The following is a 21301-nucleotide window of genomic DNA, read 5'->3' on the forward strand; positions in this document are numbered from 1 at the left end:
ACGAATGTCATAACAGAGAGAAAACTTTAGGGATTACATGATGACGTCATATTGATCATGTACGATTGGAATTCAATTGACCACGTCATCATATCGTGTTGTTTCCAGTGAGTGTACTCCTGCCGCCAATCTTCGTACACGTCCGTGATATCCGCTGCAAACAAAAATAATAAATAAATAAATAAAATAACAAAGAATAGAGAAAAGGGATAAGATATGAATATTTACTAATATATATATATATATATATATATATATATATATATATATATATATGAAATGTAGAAAATGAGACTTCAACAAGCACAGTAAGAAAAGTATACAAAGTTGTATGTTCCAATGTTTCGCCGGGTTAAGGCTTTATCAAGGAATGAGGTGCAACTACCGACTCCGTGTATATAAGTAAAAACTTTAAAAAAAAAACCAATTCCCCTGAGCTGAAACGCACCAGCGAACAAACTGTATTCGGAGCGCACAGACGGACCAGCAAGATGTGAAAAGCTTAAATATCCAATTGACGTCCAGCACAGCCATTCATTAAGTTATTACTGGCTTTAATGGTAAGGGCTTCGATTATTTTTCTTTCACTGGTATTGGGTAGGTTGTGATGTAGGATTTGCCAATTGATATTTTCTCCAGATTTCGGATCTATATTGTGAGTTTGTAAATGTGTGTATATGGTCTGTTTAGTCATACGTAGATGTTCTTTTATTCTCGTTCCAATGGTGCATCCCGTTTCGCCGATGTATGTAGACGAGCAAAGATTGCATTTAATCTTGTAGACACAGTTTTTGGCTAAACATTGGAACATTGGAACATACAACTTTGTATACTTTTCTTACTGTGCTTGTTGAAGTCTCATTTTCTACATTTCATCATATACACCAAGCATGTCAACATCCGCTCTTTCATATATATATATATATATATATATATATATATATATATATATATATATATATATATATATATATATATATATATATATACTCTCTTAAAATGAGAGACTGAAATTTCAGTCTAATCGACTGAAATTTCAGTCTAATGATGGATGGGATAAGGGATCAGACTACTTAGACTGAATTCCAGTCTGAAATGTAAAGACTGAAGGTCAGTCTTAATTAGACTAAATACTCTTTAGTCTAATAGACTGAAAATCAAACCACTTTAGACTGAACAGTCAGCAGTTTAGACTGATTTATTGCAGCACCAGTCTTAATAAGATTGAATACTTTCAGTCTATAAGACTGATATCAGACTGAACAGTCGGTCCTTTAGACTGAATTATTACACATCACAGCTATACTGTCAATTTTATAAATTGCAAATTCTGGATTGAACAAGCTTTTCTATAGATCCTCCGTGTTGGCTAAGTGCTGGAATTCTTCAATAAAGATGCAGTTAAGGTCATCAAGACAACATTCAATGATCTGTTAATGCAGGGGAATTTACTGAAAGGTGCTACTTCATGGAGTGACTTCACCTTCACATCCAATCATGTTAGGCTATAAAGACCAGAAAATCATTGTGACAGTCACACACAAAGTACATTAAAAATGGTATTCCATCAAGAAATATAATTGTCAATATCCACCGGACAGTAATTTTATTCCCACTAACCCACTTATATATTCTTATATAATTTTTAATATATTAAAAAAAAACAGAAATCAAAACTACAATATTCTGAGGGATGTTCAACAAAACATGTTATCTTTGCAACAAACGTTCAAATTATAAAGATACTTTACATAACAGTGACATATTTTCAGTTCAATATTAATCTGTCAAATTTCTGCTTGAATTGGGCCTGGATCTAAAATGTTCTTTAATTTTTTTGGAAAGGATTAGGTGAGCTGAGAACAGATCAGTGGTGTCGCCAATGGGTGGCCTGGGGAACCCCTCCCCGAGAAGGAATTCACAAATAGACATATCACCAACCAAGATTCAAATGTCTGGCAACACCACTGTAACAGAAAGCACTTTAAATTCTTTGTATGTCACCACCAGGTGGTAATACCCTGGAATTCATTGACAACACAGCTGTAAATTGAGTGGTTATATACCCAGCGGATCCCATCTCCCGATCTCACTGAACTTTAAATTTTCCACTGTAAAGGATATAGTAACTATACGATCCTGCCTTTACAAAAGGGATATGATGGAAACACGACGATAGTACAATGGATCTGGTACATTGCCTTTTTTCCAGTTGTGAATCATTAATGTATAGTAGCAACAATTTTCTTAGAATGATTTCAAAATGGGGAAAACATATGACAAATTTTCAGCAGGTTATTTATAAATTATTAGGAATGGTCAAACTATATATCAGTGCGGTGAACATTTAATACTTTGTGTTTCAATGATATAGATTGGCGATTGCTGAAAGTCATTATCCAGCACACACAAAACAACATATTACAAGCAGTTAACAGAATGGCACAAACTTCATAATGGCTATTAGATAAACATGAACTATTATATACTGCATTCACGATTTCATGATATGGCATTCATATAAAGCAAATTTGTATGCAAAAACAGTACATGTGACTATTATACCACCCTCAATTATTTCTTAACTTTCTGATAGTAATCATATATAGTGATTTTGATTGGGATTTCAATCAAATTTTAAAGTTTTATAAATTATTTCACGTGAATCCTTTAATGTCGGCCTCTTGCTGAAAAAGAAATGTCACTCGAGAGTCGACTAAAAAATTGAAAACAGTTTTGACTCATTACATCACTAAAATTTAAAAAAAATGGGGGGGGGGAATAATGAGGAAAGGATATCACAAATGGAATTTTCTACAGTTACTGACTTTATAATAATCAGGTTACTTGCTTTTCATGGAACAAATTATGGAATATTGTGCACAATAAATAATATTAGCTTAATTAATTGCTTAATTAAATAAACCTTCAACATAGTGAGTGCAGTGAAATGTAGGAACATTAAAGTAAACATTAAAATAACATGCTCGAAAAATCATACAACAAAGTTTTTTTGGCAACTAGGTGTTTGTTTAATTACATTCATAATTAGATCAGTATCATTAAAAAACATTTTTAAAAACCAAAAATCAATTAAATATTTATTTCTGGAGCCCTCCCTATTCATATAAAACTGTTTGTAAACTCCGGGTAATCAATTTAACGTTTTAGGGTATGTGTTAGTTACTCCTTAAAGGCATTGAAGATTTGTCCCAAACAGCATGCAGCCATCTGAAAAAGTTAACTTTCTGTTGCTTGCAAGTGATGTTTGTTCGTGTCGCTAAAAAAGACAGACAGTAATGAAACGTGATACCTTGATATCTTTAGCTGGACCTGAGATGTTCATCGCTGTATCGTTTATACACTGTAATGTGGGTATTGACCGTAGCTGTATGTACTGACTGTACACTAGTGTCTAATTACCGACGGTAGCAAGCTGTGTTTGTATTTTCTGGGATCGATGGCAGTGTCTAACACTTCTGTTACACCTCATTCGAAACTAGGTCAGATTACCGGCATTAGACGTTCTTTTTGCGCGAGTCTTCACACCCTTTTAAAGCTACTCCATGCTGACACACGTGGTTCCGGACTACAGAGCAATAAAAAAGTAACATTCACTCCTTGAAGTAACTCCATGCTGGCTGCCCTTATAGATGTGGCATGGATACGGACGAGAGACTTCACTTCTGTTGGTTGCAAAATTCCATACACCATGGAAGCATGGAACTCACAAAACTAGTGTTGTAGAGGGGGAGCATAGTCTATGTTAAATGTATGTTCTACGCCTCTGTCCCAGCTGGAATGGCCAGTTTATCTGCCACAATGAAGAATTGTTTGGGGTTCAATTCTGGTCCGAGAGATAGGATGAAAGGCTGTCAATATTGTCCTTGTCTGCCCTGTGCTGCACTCTCAATATCTGTGCCCTCCTGTTTGGTGAAGATAAAAATAAATGTGATAAAGGACAAGCAATATGGTATATATCAAAACATTCTTAAAAAAAGATATGTTGAGAGGTAGAGAGACTAGACTAGAATAATATTTAGGAGAGAATGGAGAAACAAGAACATGACTGGCATTGTACAAAGGAGATATATCAATTCACGATAGGCAGCAATATGTCATCCATGGCGGGTGAGATGTGTTATGTGAAGGTGGATTCAAATTCAACCTAACATTTATGGGTTATCATGTTGATTTTGGCAGGTACATGGTTACCAAGCAAGGTTTGTTGTTACTTGTTTTCAGAAATTTCTCTTTTTAAGGATAAATTGTTCATGACATCTCCTGATTCCATTACATCAGCATAGAAAACCAGTGAACAAGGAATATGATTTACATTTTAACCTACTGATTTCACTAATATGTCTATCTGCTTGTAAAAGAAACTGATTTCATAACATTAGTGAATGGTAATATTACTGTAAAATCTATAATAAAGACTGATGGCCCACTATATGTTTAATAAAATAACAAAAGCATACCAATTCTTTTCCAGTTTCCACATGATTTAAATACAATGGTAATGGTTTAACAGAATCGTGTTAGCTTCATGCTGTAATGGCTGTAGAAGTCACTACATTTTTTCAAATAATTAAGGGTGCTTACAATCTATGCATAATAGTACTGTGTTTTGCAATTTCTTGAGCATTATTATGTTCAAGTATTTGTTATGAGGTAAACCTAGCCTAGATTCATTTGGGACGATCGAGTACATATTGCAGTCCTGACAAGCGTGCTTATTCGCCCGACCATTGGGTTCATATGCAGGACAGGCGGGCAAATTTGCCCAACGATCTGGTACCGTGATAGCTTCATGCTGTAATGGCTGTAGCAGTCACTACATTTTTCAAATAATTAAGGGTGCTTACAATCTATGCATAATAGTACTGTGTTTTGCAATTTCTTGAGCATTATTATGTCCAAGTATTTGTTATGAGGTTAACCTAGCCTAGATTCATTTTGGGACGATCGAGTACATACTGCAGGACAAGCGTGCTTATTCGCCCGACGATCGGGTACATATGCAGGACAGGCGGGCTGATTTGCCCGACGATCGGGTACATACGCAGGACAGGCGGGCTGATTTGCCCGACGATCGGGTACATATGCAGGACCGGCGTGCTTATTCGCCCGACGATCGTGTTAATAGGCCCCACCAACTATAACAACAGCCTAGGTCCTATTTGCTATAGTACAGCCTAGCTAGGCCTACCTCGCGCACAAGCCTAGAAAAACTAACGTTACGAACTGCCAAGCTTTTATTCTGTATTAATTGGAAAACAACAAAAAACATACATACATACCCTCGAACACTGTTATCACTTCTTCGTGGAAACCTTTATTTGTAAGAAAAGTTCTTAAAGACTCAGCCATTGCTAATTTATAACCTTTACTCTAGCTTAGACATACGGTCGTCTGTCTCGTTCATGCCTAGCTGTGTGTACGGCGTGCGTACGTACAGTACAGCGAGTACCTGGCTAAGCGAAGAATATAGTAGTATATATGTACACAAGTTGTAGCGCTCGTTGTCACACTTATTTTTGTGCGGCGTATTTGCAAGTTTTCGGATGACGTAGGCGCATTTCTGTTCTCTGATTGGATACATTTTTCAGTGGAATACAGAGACTGAAAATGGTAAGATGACATGCCACATGTGATTAGCTGATTGGTTAATAAAGTCAGTCCAAAACAGCGACTGAACGGTGTAACTGATAATACAGTCTAAGTAGGGTGTTTCTCAGTCTAAACTCAGTGTATAACACTGAAAAAAATTTCAGTCTCAAAGAAGACTGAATTCTTCAGTCTAACATTTTAAGAGAGTATATATATATATATATATATATATATATATATATATATATATATATATATATATATATATATATATATATATATATATATATATATATATATATATATATATATATATATATATATATATATATATATAAAGTTGGTTGGTTGGCGTCTATCTTGGCGCAGAGTGCTCTATGTCCGGTGGACAGAGCGAAATATATGTTGTAGTGTAGTGTACCACCAGTCTCAACTATAGTCTCAACATATATATATATATATATATATATAACTATAGGCTATATATATATATATATATAAATATATATATAACTATATATAACTAAATATATATATATATATATATATATATATATACATACATATAAATGATTAATGAAAACGTATAACCTGTTACGTAGAGCCCTTGAGAAACTTTGAAAGATGAATGAAGTGACGTCAATGCGAATGTCTTCAGTGATTGGCTACTTCCCATCTCAGATATTAAAAGATCGTAATACCCCACTCACGTCTGTGTACTAATGTTGAATAATAATATATCCTTAGTATTTACATAAACATGTATTAAACGTAAAAAGTATTTCATTAGAATAGACTTATGTTTTGATGAAAGTTACAGCCAGTTATAGCCAAGATTTTGTGTTCCTTCGTCATCGATATCATTACCGTATATCACAGAAGGCTGGGTTGGGATCATGATCCTAACTAATCCTAATAAATAACAAATTTTGTTTTTGTTTTTGTAAAGCCATGCATTTTACCTGTGCTGGTTACAATTCGAGGGATGAGTTGATTCCAGAGGTGACAAGCAGACGCCCGGTAAGCTCGTTTATCCGGTAAACCGACGGTTAATTCCTTGTATTTTAATTCAGGAATTGTGAACTTATCCCAGTATGATTCTTCGTCAGCTACTCCATCATTATCACCACCTTGGTTGGGATCACTGGTAAATTAATTTAAATTCAGAAGCTAAGTTTATTTCTCCATATTCATGTACAATATACATATTAGCAATTGTTCTTACACGAATTGAGGCAAATAATACGAAAACTACTGGAATTACTGGCTGGGGTGGGGTGGATGGATGGGGGGGGGGTCGAGACAGAGAAAGTAAAATCAACAGAGAAGGATGTCAACGTTACAGAGAGTTGAAAAAGCGGCGGATTCACATACATTTACGATAGCTAGTGGTTAATACAAGATCGAAGCATTGACAAATACTTAAAATGGGGAAATATATCCCATTATACAACGAATAGGAAATCATACACAACTCCCCCCCCCCCCCTACCAACCTCTTCCAAGAAGAAAACATTACCAACTGTTTGTAAACTTATTTCTTACCCGGTCTTTGCAAAGTTGGTGTAGTATCTTTGCATGTCGAGGGCTAACTTGAGCTCATAGTCAGAGTAATTGCGTCTATTATAATATTGATCCTGGAATCCGTTGCCAAAGATAAGTTCCATGTCGTCACCATGTGCTGAACCCTTCCATTTTGGAATAGGGGGGTAAATGCTGTAGTCAGGAATGTAGCTAAACATCCATCGGAACACGTCTAGGCCAGCTAGGGTGTAGAATCTGGCCGTCTCGTCGGTCGGGCAGAGAAAACTCACGTCGGTCTCTAAATCGATGTAATTACGGAAGTAATTAGCGCTCTCATTATCGGCATGAGACCAATCAATGTATTCTTGCTGAATGGCCTTCCCTACGTAATCTGACCCATACCTGTTACTGTACTCGTTAACAATACGGTTAAATCGTAACCTACTGCAGTATGGGTCCTCAGAAAGGGACTGCTCTGCAAAACGGAATGCACCGCTAAGGTCGCCCTCATCCTTGGTGGTACCGAGCATGATGGGACATTTCTTGAACCGGCCTTCCTGCAACAGGATCAATGGATCTCCCGGAATGAAATCGTTATCGACAAGAGGTCCGAAAGAATTCTGTAGAAATAACAACAAATACCCTCTCAATATACTTAGAGAAATAAACCCTGTTGAAATATAAAACAATAAATAAAATACAACATGGAAGCGCCAAGTCGTAAATTTTCTACAGTGAAAAAGGAGACAGCAGTACTCACCCCTAGAAACGCTAACCTCAGGTCCTCTTCAGAAACGTTTCGGAGACAGTTAACTAGTTGGACCGAATCCATCATATTAACACATCCAACAGTCTCGCCGAGAGCGAAAGCCTTCTCTCGGTAACGGTTCGTGTTACTGGAATAGGCCCATGGTGACGTCATAGTGCCACTCTAAACAAGAACACAACAGCGGGTGATCTTTAAGCACACAGAGAGCTTTGAATTCGAAGCACTGGCGATTATTTGTGTTGTGTTTTTATTTTATAAGTTTGGGATGCTAAGAGAGCAAATGGCATTTAAAAGTCCCTCTCATGTAGAGATTCTGACTGATTCTGAAGTATTCGAAAACATTGAGACGATGAAACATTTCATTGGGACAAACTGCTTCGAGGTCGAAAGTAAAAATTATTATTTAAAATTGTTATATTACTAAAATTACTATTGAACATGAGTGACCATTTAACGACCTTCTAGCATATTTTGGTGCAACACGTTTAACCTTTTACTCATGTCAAAGAAGACAAAACAAGTACGAAATTAGCTCAGCAGTATTCTGCGGCTGTGAAATGGCAATATTTGCGAGAGTGGATGAGTTATAAATAATTATTTAATTCAGGAGGTTGTTTGAAACTTAATGGAAACCAACTGAAATATGCATGCTTTGCTTTGGTTGAAATTGCCCTTCTAATGTAGAATTTTAATGGATTCATCTCTTGTACTCTATGTCATTTCAGTGTATATAAATACAAAGGTGTAGTAATAACGTACCATTAAGATGGCGTTGTTAAAATAAGGCCAACTGTATGGTGAGGTTAATTGATAACCTACACTCGCCCCTCCAGCACTCTGACCAAATATAGTGATCTTCGACGGATCTCCTCCAAACTCTGTAAATCAGACGATGTCAGAAAAAAATATTTGTCTAATGAATACACCATTTTGTAAAGAGAAAAATGTTCTTTCATTTCATGATTTTTAACCGTAATGCTGCAAAATTATGACTGGCCAGTTATCAAGTAGTACCGGTATCGAGTTATCGAGTAGTACCGGTATAGAAACAAGTGTTTGTGATCCATCAAACAAACCTATTAAGTAACAGTTTCTGAATAATTAAGGCACGTTCAAATTGTATTTTTTTTTTTTTTTTTTTTTTGAGGTGATTCAGTTGCTCGAAAGTATAGGACACAACCTTGTCGAATAGGATAGAAATAATAGCTACCGTTGATGTTATAATTTACTCTTAAGTTGCAATTACAAGATGGATGGACATATTCAATGGACTTATCTCGTTATAAATGTCTCTGTTGGCGTTCCATATGAATTAACTTACGAGCAATGTGGTCGTGAACCCATTTCAAAGCTAACTGTTGATCCCAAAGTCCGTAATTTCCGGGTAATACGGCATCTCCTACGAGGAAAAATAGTAAAGTTTTCAGTTCAAAAATCTTCAATATAAAGGGTTACTTCAGGTTAAACCTGTTGATGAATAGAGTTTATAGCAGTACGAGTTATACATTAAGTTCTACAATAATCAGTAGAGAACTAACCTTTAAACATCAGATACCCATCCGTTCAAGTAGATAGTGTTGCACACGAGTAATTAAAATATTACTTTAGGCATAAGATTGTGTTAATATTTCATAGTCCAATTTTTAAAAATGTCTCCATAGCCAACATTATTTTCATGATAATCACCGTAAAAATGTGTTACTAGTCTGATTCACTCCCCTAAGGTTAACTTCAAAGAAAATATTTTCTTTCACTTCATATATGAGGAAAGGGGAACTTACGAGGATGATACCCAACACTATTTGTTCCTTAATCGGTCTTTTGTAAAGTAACATTTGAAGCCTTGGAAGTATTATATCATGTTTCATTAAAAGCTTTGAGTTTCTTGTGGTCCTGAGGACTTAATTATCTCTGTTTGTCAGAGTAATTAGTCCAGCCACTTACTTTGATAGACAAACATCATTTGTTTAAATGGTCATTTCTCTACGACTTAACAGATTATAGACCGAAATTAATTTTGTAACTACAATTTTTAACCTTTAAGTCAATTTCACAAAAACCAAACTAAGACGTCAATGAGAAAGTAACGCGTTTAATACCTGTTGCTATGAAACCATAACCGTTCAGTCTATAGTTAGTCGAGACGACTACTACTTCATTGAACGCCGATAGTGCATCTCCTTCGTAAGGTCTGTTCAGAGCGGATCCCAAGGTGAAACCACCGCCATGAATCCAAAACATCACTGGATATCCCTCGGACTAGAAGGATGATACAAGCAGGTAATGAATGTCACGATTCATAGAGGACATAAAGAACGGATAAAAGATATCATTCCATCTGTATGTATTAAGGGTATTAAGAGGGGAATAAAGATCACATGAATTTTACGATGAAAAGATATACAACAGACCAAGACACCTCCCCAGGATGGACATCACCCACCCCGCTCCCCCGGTGGAACTCTGGCTACTGGTCTGCAACAGACTTATAAGAAATATTTAAGGAAGACATGAACACAGTTTAACAGTGCCATACATATATGAACTTGTATGATTGCCACGATATGTTATTATATAGAATAGGTAAATATCGCTAACTTCCATTGGTTCATAATAGTCGGTACGCTATAGATCACTAGATAACGATATTACCTGAAGTCCCCGATCACAAGATACTGTGTATACTCCACCTATAAGATATTCTATTCCTTGACTTGTATCGCATGTTTTTAAAAAAGGAAAACTTATTAGAGATTTAAATATATTCTGTGAAACGTTGATGAAGTTTGTTGTCTGTTGCAGCTGTATATTTACCTTATGTATGTCCGGGGACCAAATGTTCAAATGTAGACAATCTTCATTTTGTGGTGGGACACCAAATCGGTCCAACTCAAGGGAAACTTGAGGACACATCGGCCGGTAGTAGGTTGAGTTCCAGACTCCTCCCCAGGGCAGTTTGGGTTGTGGTTTCGCGAATCGTAAATTGCCGACAGGAATCTCTGCAAATGGAACTCCTTTGAAAACGTACATATCCATGTCCCGTTTATATGGCTCCAGTGGGTAGACATATCTCTCTTTGATTCCAACCAGGACACCTTGTTCATCTAGATCCACTTCAACCTCCTCGGCAAGAAGAAGATACACAAACTGGAAAACTAGGACCAAAGACAGATTTCGAATGAATACCGCCATTTTGTTCTTTACTGCTTCACCGAGACAGGGAGAGGGGAGCAGCAATAATAATTACTGTATTTGTTGTGTATATACGAACGTCTATCAGGGACAAGCCGGACAACAAAACCAAACCACAGGACAACAAGATTGTTTTCATGAACACCTTTCCTGTGTTCTACTGAACACTATAGAGAAGCGGTAGACCTTTGTATACTAAGAAGAAACTTTGTATTGGACGAATGATCTTCGTACTCATCAGCTGTATACAGATGAGGGAAGATAATTGTTTAAATACATGCTATGTTTAATTAATTTGATTATATGATAATAGATTGTGCATAATCAAAATAAAAGGCGTTCGACTGTTGGGCCGTTTTGTTATAGTTCCTCTCCTGGAGCTGTATATGTATAAACCACAGAAATTGAAGTAGGTTCAATTTCTATGGTATAAACAGAGTTGTCTGGCGTTTAAGTTATGACGTCATTATAGGCAGTTAATCATAATTGAGATATAGTGTAATGCGCATGCTTACATATCACGACGTACTACCATGATATTAGTAAGAAGTACTCTCACTGAAAATAGGGGTGTTAATGTTAGGTAATTTACAGGAACAGCATACCTCAATAGCATTTGCATCATACCTTGCCTTTCTACAACTAAGTATGACGTAATACAATGTAATCCATTAAGTTGCTCTCTTCAGTGCATTGAAATCATTCACGCACATTTCTTTAATTGATATGTAAAAATAACTTTTTGATTTTAAAAGTAATAAAGAACATTAAAATCAATCGGTTGGGTGACGACACCTTAACGGGATTTAGTGAAAATTGAGACAAAATCTCGTCAGCCCGGTCATAAAGGTTCATGCCCTTTTATCTAAATCAGTCGCTGGAAACTTCTTTGTCCTCCTCACCTATATGAATTCCTGTGCACGTCACTGGTGACATGTGGAAGCCTATACACGGAGCTTAAAGCCGTATATTTATATTGAATAATTTTTTTAGATTTTTTACAGTTGTATATTTACAAATAAACCATTCTCACCAATGAGCACTGTTTGTAACTCTGAGTTAATCATACATGTGTGAATGTATGTGAGTAATATATGTTTCTTTCTGTGGATTTCGTGTAAACATATATGTGTTCCTTCCTATGGATTTCGTGTTAATCATATATATGTGCATGTATGCGAGTAATATCTGTTTCTTTCTATGGATTTCGTGATGATGTTCTTCGTACCCACCATCGCCATGATAAAGATCGCTTACGGTACCCAAAGGGCTAAGTGGTTTTTTTTTCAATTCGGTGACAGACGTCTATTTTCGTGGCATGTGCCTTAAAAGTAAAACAGCGTTGAATTCACCAAAATCTTAATTCCCTCTCAATGACGATGGACATTTTAGACTAGGCATACACCAGAACTCCGCTATTTAATTCATGCATGCATGGGTAGCCATTACCTAGACTTCCTGTAATAAATGCAAATGCAAATATAATCTTCCAAAGCACTTCAGTATCTGCCCGATATATGCGCATGCGCATTATGATGTTTTCTCATTGGGACTTGGACCCTCGACCCTCTACCTTCAGGACAGGTACCATTGCAAAACCGTGCATATAGTTTATCTCCTTTAATATTGATTATACACAATATAGTATCAAACTAATCAAATTAAGTAAATATACTTTGTTTAATTGCAATTTGCCTTCCCCAATTGGCACGAAGATTATTTGCGCCAATCGCATAAATACTATAATGTAGGTCTACCAGTACACACATACACTCTCTCTCTATATTGTTAAGTAGAACAGAAAGAAGGTGTTCATGAAAACAATCTTGTTGTCCTGTGGTTTGGTTTTGATGTTCGCTTTGTCCCCTGATAGACGTTCGTATATACACAACACATACAGTAATTATTATTGCTGCTCCCATCTTCCTGTCTCGCTGAAGCGATAAAGAAGAAATGATGGCTGTATTCATTCGGAACCTTTCTTTGGTCCTAGTTTTCCAGTTTGTGTATCTTCTTCTTGCCGAGGAGGTTGAAGTGGATCTAGGTGAACAAGGTGTCCTGGTTGGAATCAAAGAGAGATATGTCTACCCACTGGAGCCATATAAACGGGACATGGATATGTACGTTTTCAAAGGAGTTCCATTTGCGGAGATTCCTGTCGGCAATTTACAATTCGCGAAACCACGACCCAAACTGCCCTGGGGAGGAGTCTGGAACTCAACCTACTACCGGCCGATGTGTCCTCAAGTTTCCCTTGAGTTGGACCGATTTGGTGTCCCACCGCAAAATGAAGATTGTCTACATTTGAACATTTGGTCCCCGAATATACATAAGGTAAATATATACAGCTGCGACAACAAAATCCTTCAACGTTACACAGGATTTATTTATTTATTTATTGATTCCTAATAAAAATCGATATTAAACCGAATATGTGGAATATCTTAAATATGGAGTATACCGTATGTTGGTCAGCGGGCACCTGATTATGTGTATCAAATATTAATATTTTTCATCTCCTATTTTTACAATTTTCCTTTAGACCGAAGGGTATCCAGTGATGTTTTGGATTCATGGCGGTGGTTTCACCTTGGGATCCGCTCTGAACAGACCTTACGAAAGGAGATGCACTATCGGCGTTCAATGACGTAGTAGTCGTCTCGACTAACTATAGACTGAACGGTTATGGTTTCATAGCAACAGGTAGATTCATTTGCAGAGTAATGATTACAACATTAAACGACACACACACACATATATATATATATATATAGCCTATATATATATATATATATATATATATATATATATATATATAGCCTATATATAGTTGTTATAAGTTGTTTCATTTTATACGCACCATACTGCATCTTGATTGGAAAAGTCAACTATTTAAGTTCATATACATTCGCTAAACAACGAGATTAATTCTGTACTTATTGAACCACATGAATATAGCCTGCTTACTAATGATCATTCGAGATTTTCATTTTGAGAGGGGGAGGGAGGGAGGAAGGGAGGGAGGAACGGGTGGAGAATTCCGGGCAATTGGGATATTTTCTTGTCCTAGACTAACGGAGGCATGGAGAGGGTGGATAGCCAACCCCAATTCCAGTTGCTTCAAGCCACTTCTCCCATATTGACAAGAGGTATCAAAGAAAATATAGAAGTATAGGTATAGGCTTTATGAAAGAAATTGTAGACCAACAAAGTGCATTTAGGAGGGTCTCGAAATGCCTTCGATTACTATGGCATCAAATATTTTATTAGTGTTCTATATAAACAACAAGGTACCTACGAATCAAGTCCATTTCTTGTTCTTGACCATGTTTAAGCAGTGCGGCTTAAACATGGTACGTGAGACCAAACGATATGATGCTTTGCCACTAACATGTGATGGTTCTGAGGAGGGGACTTTAAATGGTAACTGCCGGTACGAAATTAATGTTGATATATTATAGACAATTCAACACGACTTCTACCATATGCGGTTGTATTTCTATATAGAACGTTTAGTTTGATAAAGAAATGATCACGTTGACATCAGTTGTTCACCAATCAAAGTGGCTGGACTTGTTAGTCTAGGAGCAAATCATACGATGAGAATAGTTTAATGTGAATATCTTGAAAATAAGATTAACTATTACTTCATAGCCTCCGTGACATAGTGACACTAAACCCTGTACTGCTTGAAGTTGAAATCAACGTTAATTTTAACCTGAAGTCATCTTTTAATATTGTCGATAACACTATTATTGATAAAATAACTTTGAACCCCTATGAAAACTCTACTATTTCTCTTTGTAGGTGATGCTGTACTACCCGGAAATTACGGGCTTTGGGACCAGCAGTTAGCTTTAAAGTGGGTTCATGATCACATCGCACGTAAGTTACTTCTCATGGAACGCCAATACGGACAGTATAATTACGATGAAGGCTGAAGACATATTGGACTGTGTGTTCATTATGCATTCACCTTAATACGAGGAAGCATGTATACATAGCATTCTTCGAATAGCCACTCTATAGTTTCTCAAATCGTGTTTTATATGTCTTTGAGCGAGCGAGTCCTCCCAAGAAATGAATATTAACAGTTTAATCGTAACGTTACGTAACACAGATATCAGTTTTGATGGAAAACGCTCTTGAATAAAACGCGTCCTCAAGTGAGATATACAAATAATTATAATGTATCTTTTTCTGACATCGTCTGATTTACAGAGTTCGGAGGAGATCCGTCAAAGATCACTATATTTGGTCAGAGTGCTGGAGGGGCGAGTGTAGGTTATCAATTAACCTCACCATACAGTTGGCCTTATTTTAACAACGCCATCTTAATGGTACGTTATTAATACATCTGGTGTACGCAATGACTTAAACTGCAAACCAAGTCAAAGGAAACCCGTAAAAAAAAAAGTTGATTCTATATTTTTCAATCAAACTTCGGTAATTTTAATAATTACTGTTCATGACTCATTAAGTCATGACTAATAACGGTCAGTCTACTACCAGACCACCTTGACTGGAGTTTTTCGTTATTGTACTTGTTTCGTTACTTTTGATGAATTTATAGGTCATCTACCCCCCCCCCCCTATCTTCTCAAATCGGCTAGAAGGCCATATAGTGGTCACTAATTTTCACATTAAAAGAAAAGTTTTACGATCAATTATTTTGTGTCAGTTTTGAATATAATTCGAAGGGTTAAAACCTTCGCAGAAAAGAACTTTAACATTAATTAGCTTTTTCTAGCATTCCACAATTTGGACACAACACATGTGATAGCTGTCCGTGCTTCAGTTCGAATGTAAGACACTCTTTGTGATTAAATAATACCCGCTGTTGTGTTCTTATTTAGAGTGGCACTATGACGTCACCATGGGCCTATTCCAGCAACACGAACCGTTACCGAGAGAAGGCTTTCGCTCTCGGCGAGACTGTTGGATGTGTTAATATGATGGATTCGGTCCAACTAGTTAACTGTCTCCGAAACGTTTCTGATGAGGACCTGAGGTTAGCGTTTCTAGGGGTGAGTACCGCTCTCTCCTATTTTATTCACTGTAGACAATTTACGTTAATTTTTATGTTAATTTTATGTTAATTTTATTTATTGTTTTATATTTTCCACAGGTCTCATTATTTCTCTAAGTATATATAGAGGGTATTTGTTGTTATTTCTACAGAATTCTTTCGGACCTCTTGTCGATAACGATTTCATTCCGGGGGATCCATTGATCCTGTTGCAGGAAGGCCGGTTCAAGAAATGTCCCATCATGCTCGGTACCACAAAGGATGAGGGCGACCTTTTCGGTGCATTCCGTTTTGCAGAGCAGTCCCTTTCTGAGGACCCATACTGCAGTAGGTTACGATTTAACCGTGTTGTTAACGAGTACAGTAACAGGTATGGGTCAGATTACGTAGGGAAGGCCATTCAGCAAGAATACATTGATTGGTCACATGCCGATAATGAGAGCGCTAATTACTTCCGTAATTACATCGATTTAGAGACCGACGTGAATTTTCTCTGCCCGACCGACGAGACGGCCAGATTCTACACCCTAGCTGGCCTAGACGTGTTCCGATGGATGTTTAGCTACATTCCTGATTACAGCATTTACCCCCCTATTCCAAAATGGAAGGGTTCAGCACATGGTGACGACATGGAACTTATCTTTGGCAACGGATTCCAGGATCAATATTATAATAGACGCAATTACTCTGACTATGAGCTCAAGTTAGCCCTCGACATGCAAAGATACTACACCAACTTTGCAAAGACAGGGTAAGAAATCAGTTTACAAACAGTTGGTGATGTTTTCTTCTTGGAATAGTCCATAGAAGTGGGGGGGAGTTGTGTATGATTTCCTATTCGTTGTTTAATGGGGTATATTTCCCCATTTATGATTGCCAATGCTTTGATCTTGTATTAAACCACTATAGCTTTCTTAAATGTATGTGAATCCGCCGCTTTTTCAACTCTCTGCAACGTTGACATCCCTTTCCGTTGACTTTACTTTCTCAGTCTCAACCCACGCCCCCCCCCCATCCATCCACCCCACCCCAGCCAGTAATTCCAGTTGTTTTCGTGTTCTTTGCCTCAATTCGTGTAAGAACAATTACTAATATGTGTATTGTACATGAATATGGAGAAATAAAATTTGAATTTCATTTATTTTGCCACTGATCCCAACCAAGGTGGTGATAATGATGGAGAAGCTGATGAAGAATCACACTGGGATAAGTTCACAATTCCTGAATTAAAATACAAGGAATTAACCGTCGGTTTACCTGATAAACGAGCTTACGGGGCATCTGTTTGTCACCTCTGGAATCAACTCATCCCTCGAATTGTAACCAGCACAGGTAAAAAACATAATAGAGCATGAGTAAAGCTTTTCACTAATATGAGTGTACGGCGCCATCTCCACAACATGTATGTATGTATGTACTTTAGATCCTCCTGCAAGCAGAACTCGCGAAGAAGCCATCATTGGCTTATCAAAGCCGCAAGCTGACCGAAGTCAGTCTCTTAGATTCATATTTTAACGCCCATGATTATGAATTGTCAATTGTCAACAACTCTGTAAACTGGACGACATACATTAATCTTGGAGTGACTCAAACTCGGGACCTTATGATTGAGAGGCACCAGCATTAACCACTGAGCTAACACTCCTATGTCTCCTATCTCTGTTTGATGTTACAATACTACCATAGGAGTAGCCGTATCGGCCGTTTTTTTTTTGCCAAATGCGCTGGGTCGACCCTCACTATTCATCACGCATTCATCGCATGAAATATTTCCCCCAGTGATTGAGTTATGACGTCATTACATGTTAATTTGATCAGGCAAAGCTGCGAGACTCGGTTGTGTAGATGGAAACCGTACAGATGCACACATATGTATCTGGGTACGTAGTTGCAGGGGACTCAATAAACACAATGATGATATGCAAGATATAACTCGTAATAATTTCGTAGCAGGTAAAAATTGTATACATTAAAGCTCGTCGTAACGGTCATGTTTTTTCCTCCTCTCTTTTCTCTTGTTCAATGTTCAGCGGATATCATGGACGTGTACGAAGATTGGCGGCAGGAGTACACTCACTGGAAACAACACGATATGATGACGTGGTCAATTGAATTCCAATCGTACATGATAAATATGACGTCATCATGTAATCCATAAAGTTGCTCCCTTCAGTGTGACCCCTGGTCACTTAAATCACCACTAGAATCATTCACGCATATTTTTATTGGCGGAGTCTCGCTTACAACGACACGATATGATGACGTAGGCAAAAGAAATTTGACTCTACATAATCAATATGACGTCATCATACAATTCGTAGATTTATTAGAACACATATTATGACAATGCGAAGTATGAATTTATCTGTTATTCGTCGAATTTTAGTCGTATAGACATTTGTACCCATACCAATTTAAATTTGTCTGTCGGCTTAAATCACAAATTTGCTCACGCATTATAATTATTAATATCAGTTTTCTGTCATCACTTCAAGTTCAGTTTTTGTTTTGCATTCAAATATTCAAGTGTTTCTTTGTTTGTGAAAGTTTACGACGTAATGTAACATAAGACAATATCAGCGGCCCTCCCCCTTCTGTCCCAGTTAATAATAATAATAATAATAATAATAATTACTAATAATATTAATAATGAACAATAATAATAATAATAATAATAATACAAAAAGAACCCAAACAGGACGCTTCAATTGTCAATATTCAGTCACATAATTAGGGTTGCGTCGCAGCAAGTGGCGCCAAAGTGTCAGGTCGTACCCCGTTCAGGCAATATTGTCGACGGGCCCCTTTTAAAAGTCTCATTTTTCCAATATTTTGCAGTATAGTGTCAACCACTTTCTGTTAAAATGTAGACGAAATTATTAGCGAAACCTTTAGTGTATAGTCTGGTTAGTCCATTCAATCATTATGCATATAGGATTGTGATATTAGTGTTTCTGTTTTCTGTTTGTAAGTCCTTCTGAAGAAACTATAACACACATCAGTTTTAACTGATTAACGGGTTGGCTACTCACCTTTACTACCAGTTTTAACTGATAAAGCCATGAGAATCGGATGTGATATACAGTGGTATAGGCATTTGTCCCATACTAACAATGGAAGAACACCGAACATACCTAGATCTCAAATTCGAGGAGTCTGTTCGACGGGATACACCTTACCTTACTCACGTGATCATGACGTCATGTGCACTGCAGTATGAACTCAGTATCACATTTCTAATATGGTATAACATACCACTATATAGGTAAAGGCTACACCCCTCACTGGACAGCTAAACGATAGTTGCTTACTTTATCATAATCACCCAAAGTTGGTAGACTACTCCGGGAGATCTTACGCAGGGGCGCAACCATGTATAGTTGGGGAGGGGGGGGGGGGGGACAACAGACAAACAAAACTTCAAGTACTCGGTACATATTTACATAAATATATAACATGTTTATATGCGGCACAACACCTTATTAGTTGAAAACTAACATTGTTTTAAACGTTGCAAAATAATGGCGCCAGCTTGCATCTATAGCACCTTCCGTTTTATGAAAATTCCCGCAGAGGAGGTGGATATTCCTCCCCTTAAACCCCTCCCCTAGACGACTTAACATCGCCCCCCCCCCTCCACACACACACATGTTCAAAACAAGTGGTTGTTCCCCTGGTCTAAATTGTTCTAAATTGCCACAACCGACTAAATTTCGCATCAAGAGTGTATCCATTCATGCTCTTCACCATACAAGCCACACAAATTAAAATCCATGTTTGCTAAAATATCTATGGAAAAAAATGAAAAATTTCTCCGATTGCTTTTTGGCACTTTTCCCAGCAGAGAAGCAATTTCGACTCGAATTGTGATATGCCACCAACCATATAGATACTAGAGATCCTTTATAGAGATAGGAACTCTAATAGATACTACACAGGATACCTGAAAAGTGCAAACGGCTTTCCAAAGAGAAAGTCAATGATTCACACGAAGGTTAAATATGAACAGTGCCCTTACTTGACATATCAAACATATTTTGTCCCAGTTTACTTGAACATGACGTGGTAATCATTTGATCACGTGCTCATTATTAACCGTCACAATATGTGTCTGGAAACGCACAAGGAAGGGTGCAATCTAACGAACATTAACACGGGTTTAGTACCTCTATATGTGGAGGAAGTGTTTCCGTTGTGTTCTCTTTGTTACATTCAGCGTCAATCCGGGTATTGACAGGCGACATAATTAGTCAATCGATACTTAGTGCTACCAGGGAGTTCCCTGATACTAGACACGAGTAGCATCTTGGTTGCCCATGTGACCTACACAACTATTGATTGCTCTGTCTGCATTATGTAGACAAGCGCGTATTTTAAACGGGAAACAGTGACACATAATGTGTATCGCAGCAGGGAATTGTATTCCATAACAACTCTTTGCACTGAGGCAGTGATATTGATGGTACTGCAATGTATGGATCCCGTTGGTATAGTAGTGTCCACCAAGGGCGTAGGAAATTATTTTCAAAATGGAGTGGGTGTTGAAGTGTGCTATATTGCACCAAATTGCATCTGAGGCCACCTGAAAATGCCACCTTAGACCCCTCCCCCAGGCCGACCATCAGTCTTCAGCCCCCACTCAAAAGTACCTTCCTACGCCACTGGTGTCCACGGTAGGATAGAGCGGGGGAGGGGATGGGTGGGAGGTGAAATTGCATACCTTGCTCTCTTTTCTTCGTAAGCTCGGAGCAGGACCGTCGGAGTTTCTTTTTTGAGGGGGGGGGGGATATAAAAGTTGGCTGATTTTCGTCTGGGTTAGGGGTTTAAGGGTGTAAATGTGTGTAAATGTGTGAAAGGTGTAAATGTGTCTAAGTATTCATCTTTTAATGATACGGTACCATTCCCACCTGTGTCATTTGGGGCAATGATCTAAGATCGATTCATTCCTTAAATATATATAGCTTAACAGTTACGTTCAGTTTTTCTTTTTAGTTTTTGTTGTTGTTATGAAAAGTGCAACTAAAAGTAGGTGTTATGAGGACATTTGTGGAAAATGTGATGCGGAGCCGAGAGGGGCAGGGGGCAACCCACTCGATTCTGTGAGAATCCAGTGAAAAGCGCCCTTTATAAATTGAAGTTCTCGTTTTCTGCACAAGTACGTCTCACTGACCCTT

The 21301-nt window shown here is 37.5% G+C and overlaps 3 protein-coding genes and 1 long non-coding RNA gene across 5 annotated transcripts in view; 2 read left to right on the forward strand and 2 right to left on the reverse strand.

The window, feature by feature from the left end:
* Window positions 1-21301, reverse strand: part of LOC139966276 (cholinesterase-like) — a 52971-nt gene continuing 31670 nt past the window's right edge. Inside the window, exons 1-8 of one of the 2 annotated variants that reach the window (XM_071969130.1) lie at window positions 10721-11256; window positions 10006-10165; window positions 9228-9305; window positions 8666-8784; window positions 7898-8068; window positions 7159-7757; window positions 6576-6757; window positions 1-154 (exon numbers count right to left, since the gene is read on the reverse strand). In XM_071969130.1, the coding sequence (XP_071825231.1) occupies window positions 27-154; window positions 6576-6757; window positions 7159-7757; window positions 7898-8068; window positions 8666-8784; window positions 9228-9305; window positions 10006-10165; window positions 10721-11098 (1815 nt within the window). In that variant the 5' untranslated portion in view covers window positions 11099-11256 and the 3' untranslated portion in view covers window positions 1-26. Of the gene's footprint in view, window positions 155-6575; window positions 6758-7158; window positions 7758-7897; window positions 8069-8665; window positions 8785-9227; window positions 9306-10005; window positions 10166-10720; window positions 11257-21301 lie in introns of those variants that run through there. The other variant, XM_071969131.1, reaches the window with a different exon arrangement.
* Window positions 1697-5843, reverse strand: LOC139966262 (uncharacterized). The gene is made up of 2 exons (XR_011792524.1): window positions 5304-5843; window positions 1697-3926 (listed from the first exon to the last, which is right to left on the reverse strand). It is a non-coding gene; the product is annotated as an uncharacterized lncRNA (long non-coding RNA).
* Window positions 12866-18621, forward strand: LOC139966279 (acetylcholinesterase-like). Its single transcript, XM_071969135.1, has 8 exons — window positions 12866-13432; window positions 13641-13801; window positions 14906-14983; window positions 15320-15438; window positions 15955-16125; window positions 16280-16878; window positions 17278-17459; window positions 18158-18621. Exons 4-8 carry the CDS (start codon window positions 15436-15438, stop codon window positions 18283-18285), a joined length of 1083 nt encoding a protein of 360 aa, XP_071825236.1. The 5' UTR covers window positions 12866-13432; window positions 13641-13801; window positions 14906-14983; window positions 15320-15435; the 3' UTR covers window positions 18286-18621.
* Window positions 13055-13745, forward strand: LOC139967101 (phenmedipham hydrolase-like). The gene is made up of 2 exons (XM_071970822.1): window positions 13055-13432; window positions 13641-13745. The coding sequence occupies exons 1-2, from the start codon at window positions 13055-13057 to the stop codon at window positions 13743-13745; spliced, it is 483 nt and encodes a 160-aa protein (XP_071826923.1).

Source organism: Apostichopus japonicus, chromosome 4 (assembly GCF_037975245.1).
Source record: "Apostichopus japonicus isolate 1M-3 chromosome 4, ASM3797524v1, whole genome shotgun sequence".
Classification (NCBI taxonomy): Eukaryota; Metazoa; Echinodermata; class Holothuroidea; order Aspidochirotida; family Stichopodidae; genus Apostichopus; species Apostichopus japonicus.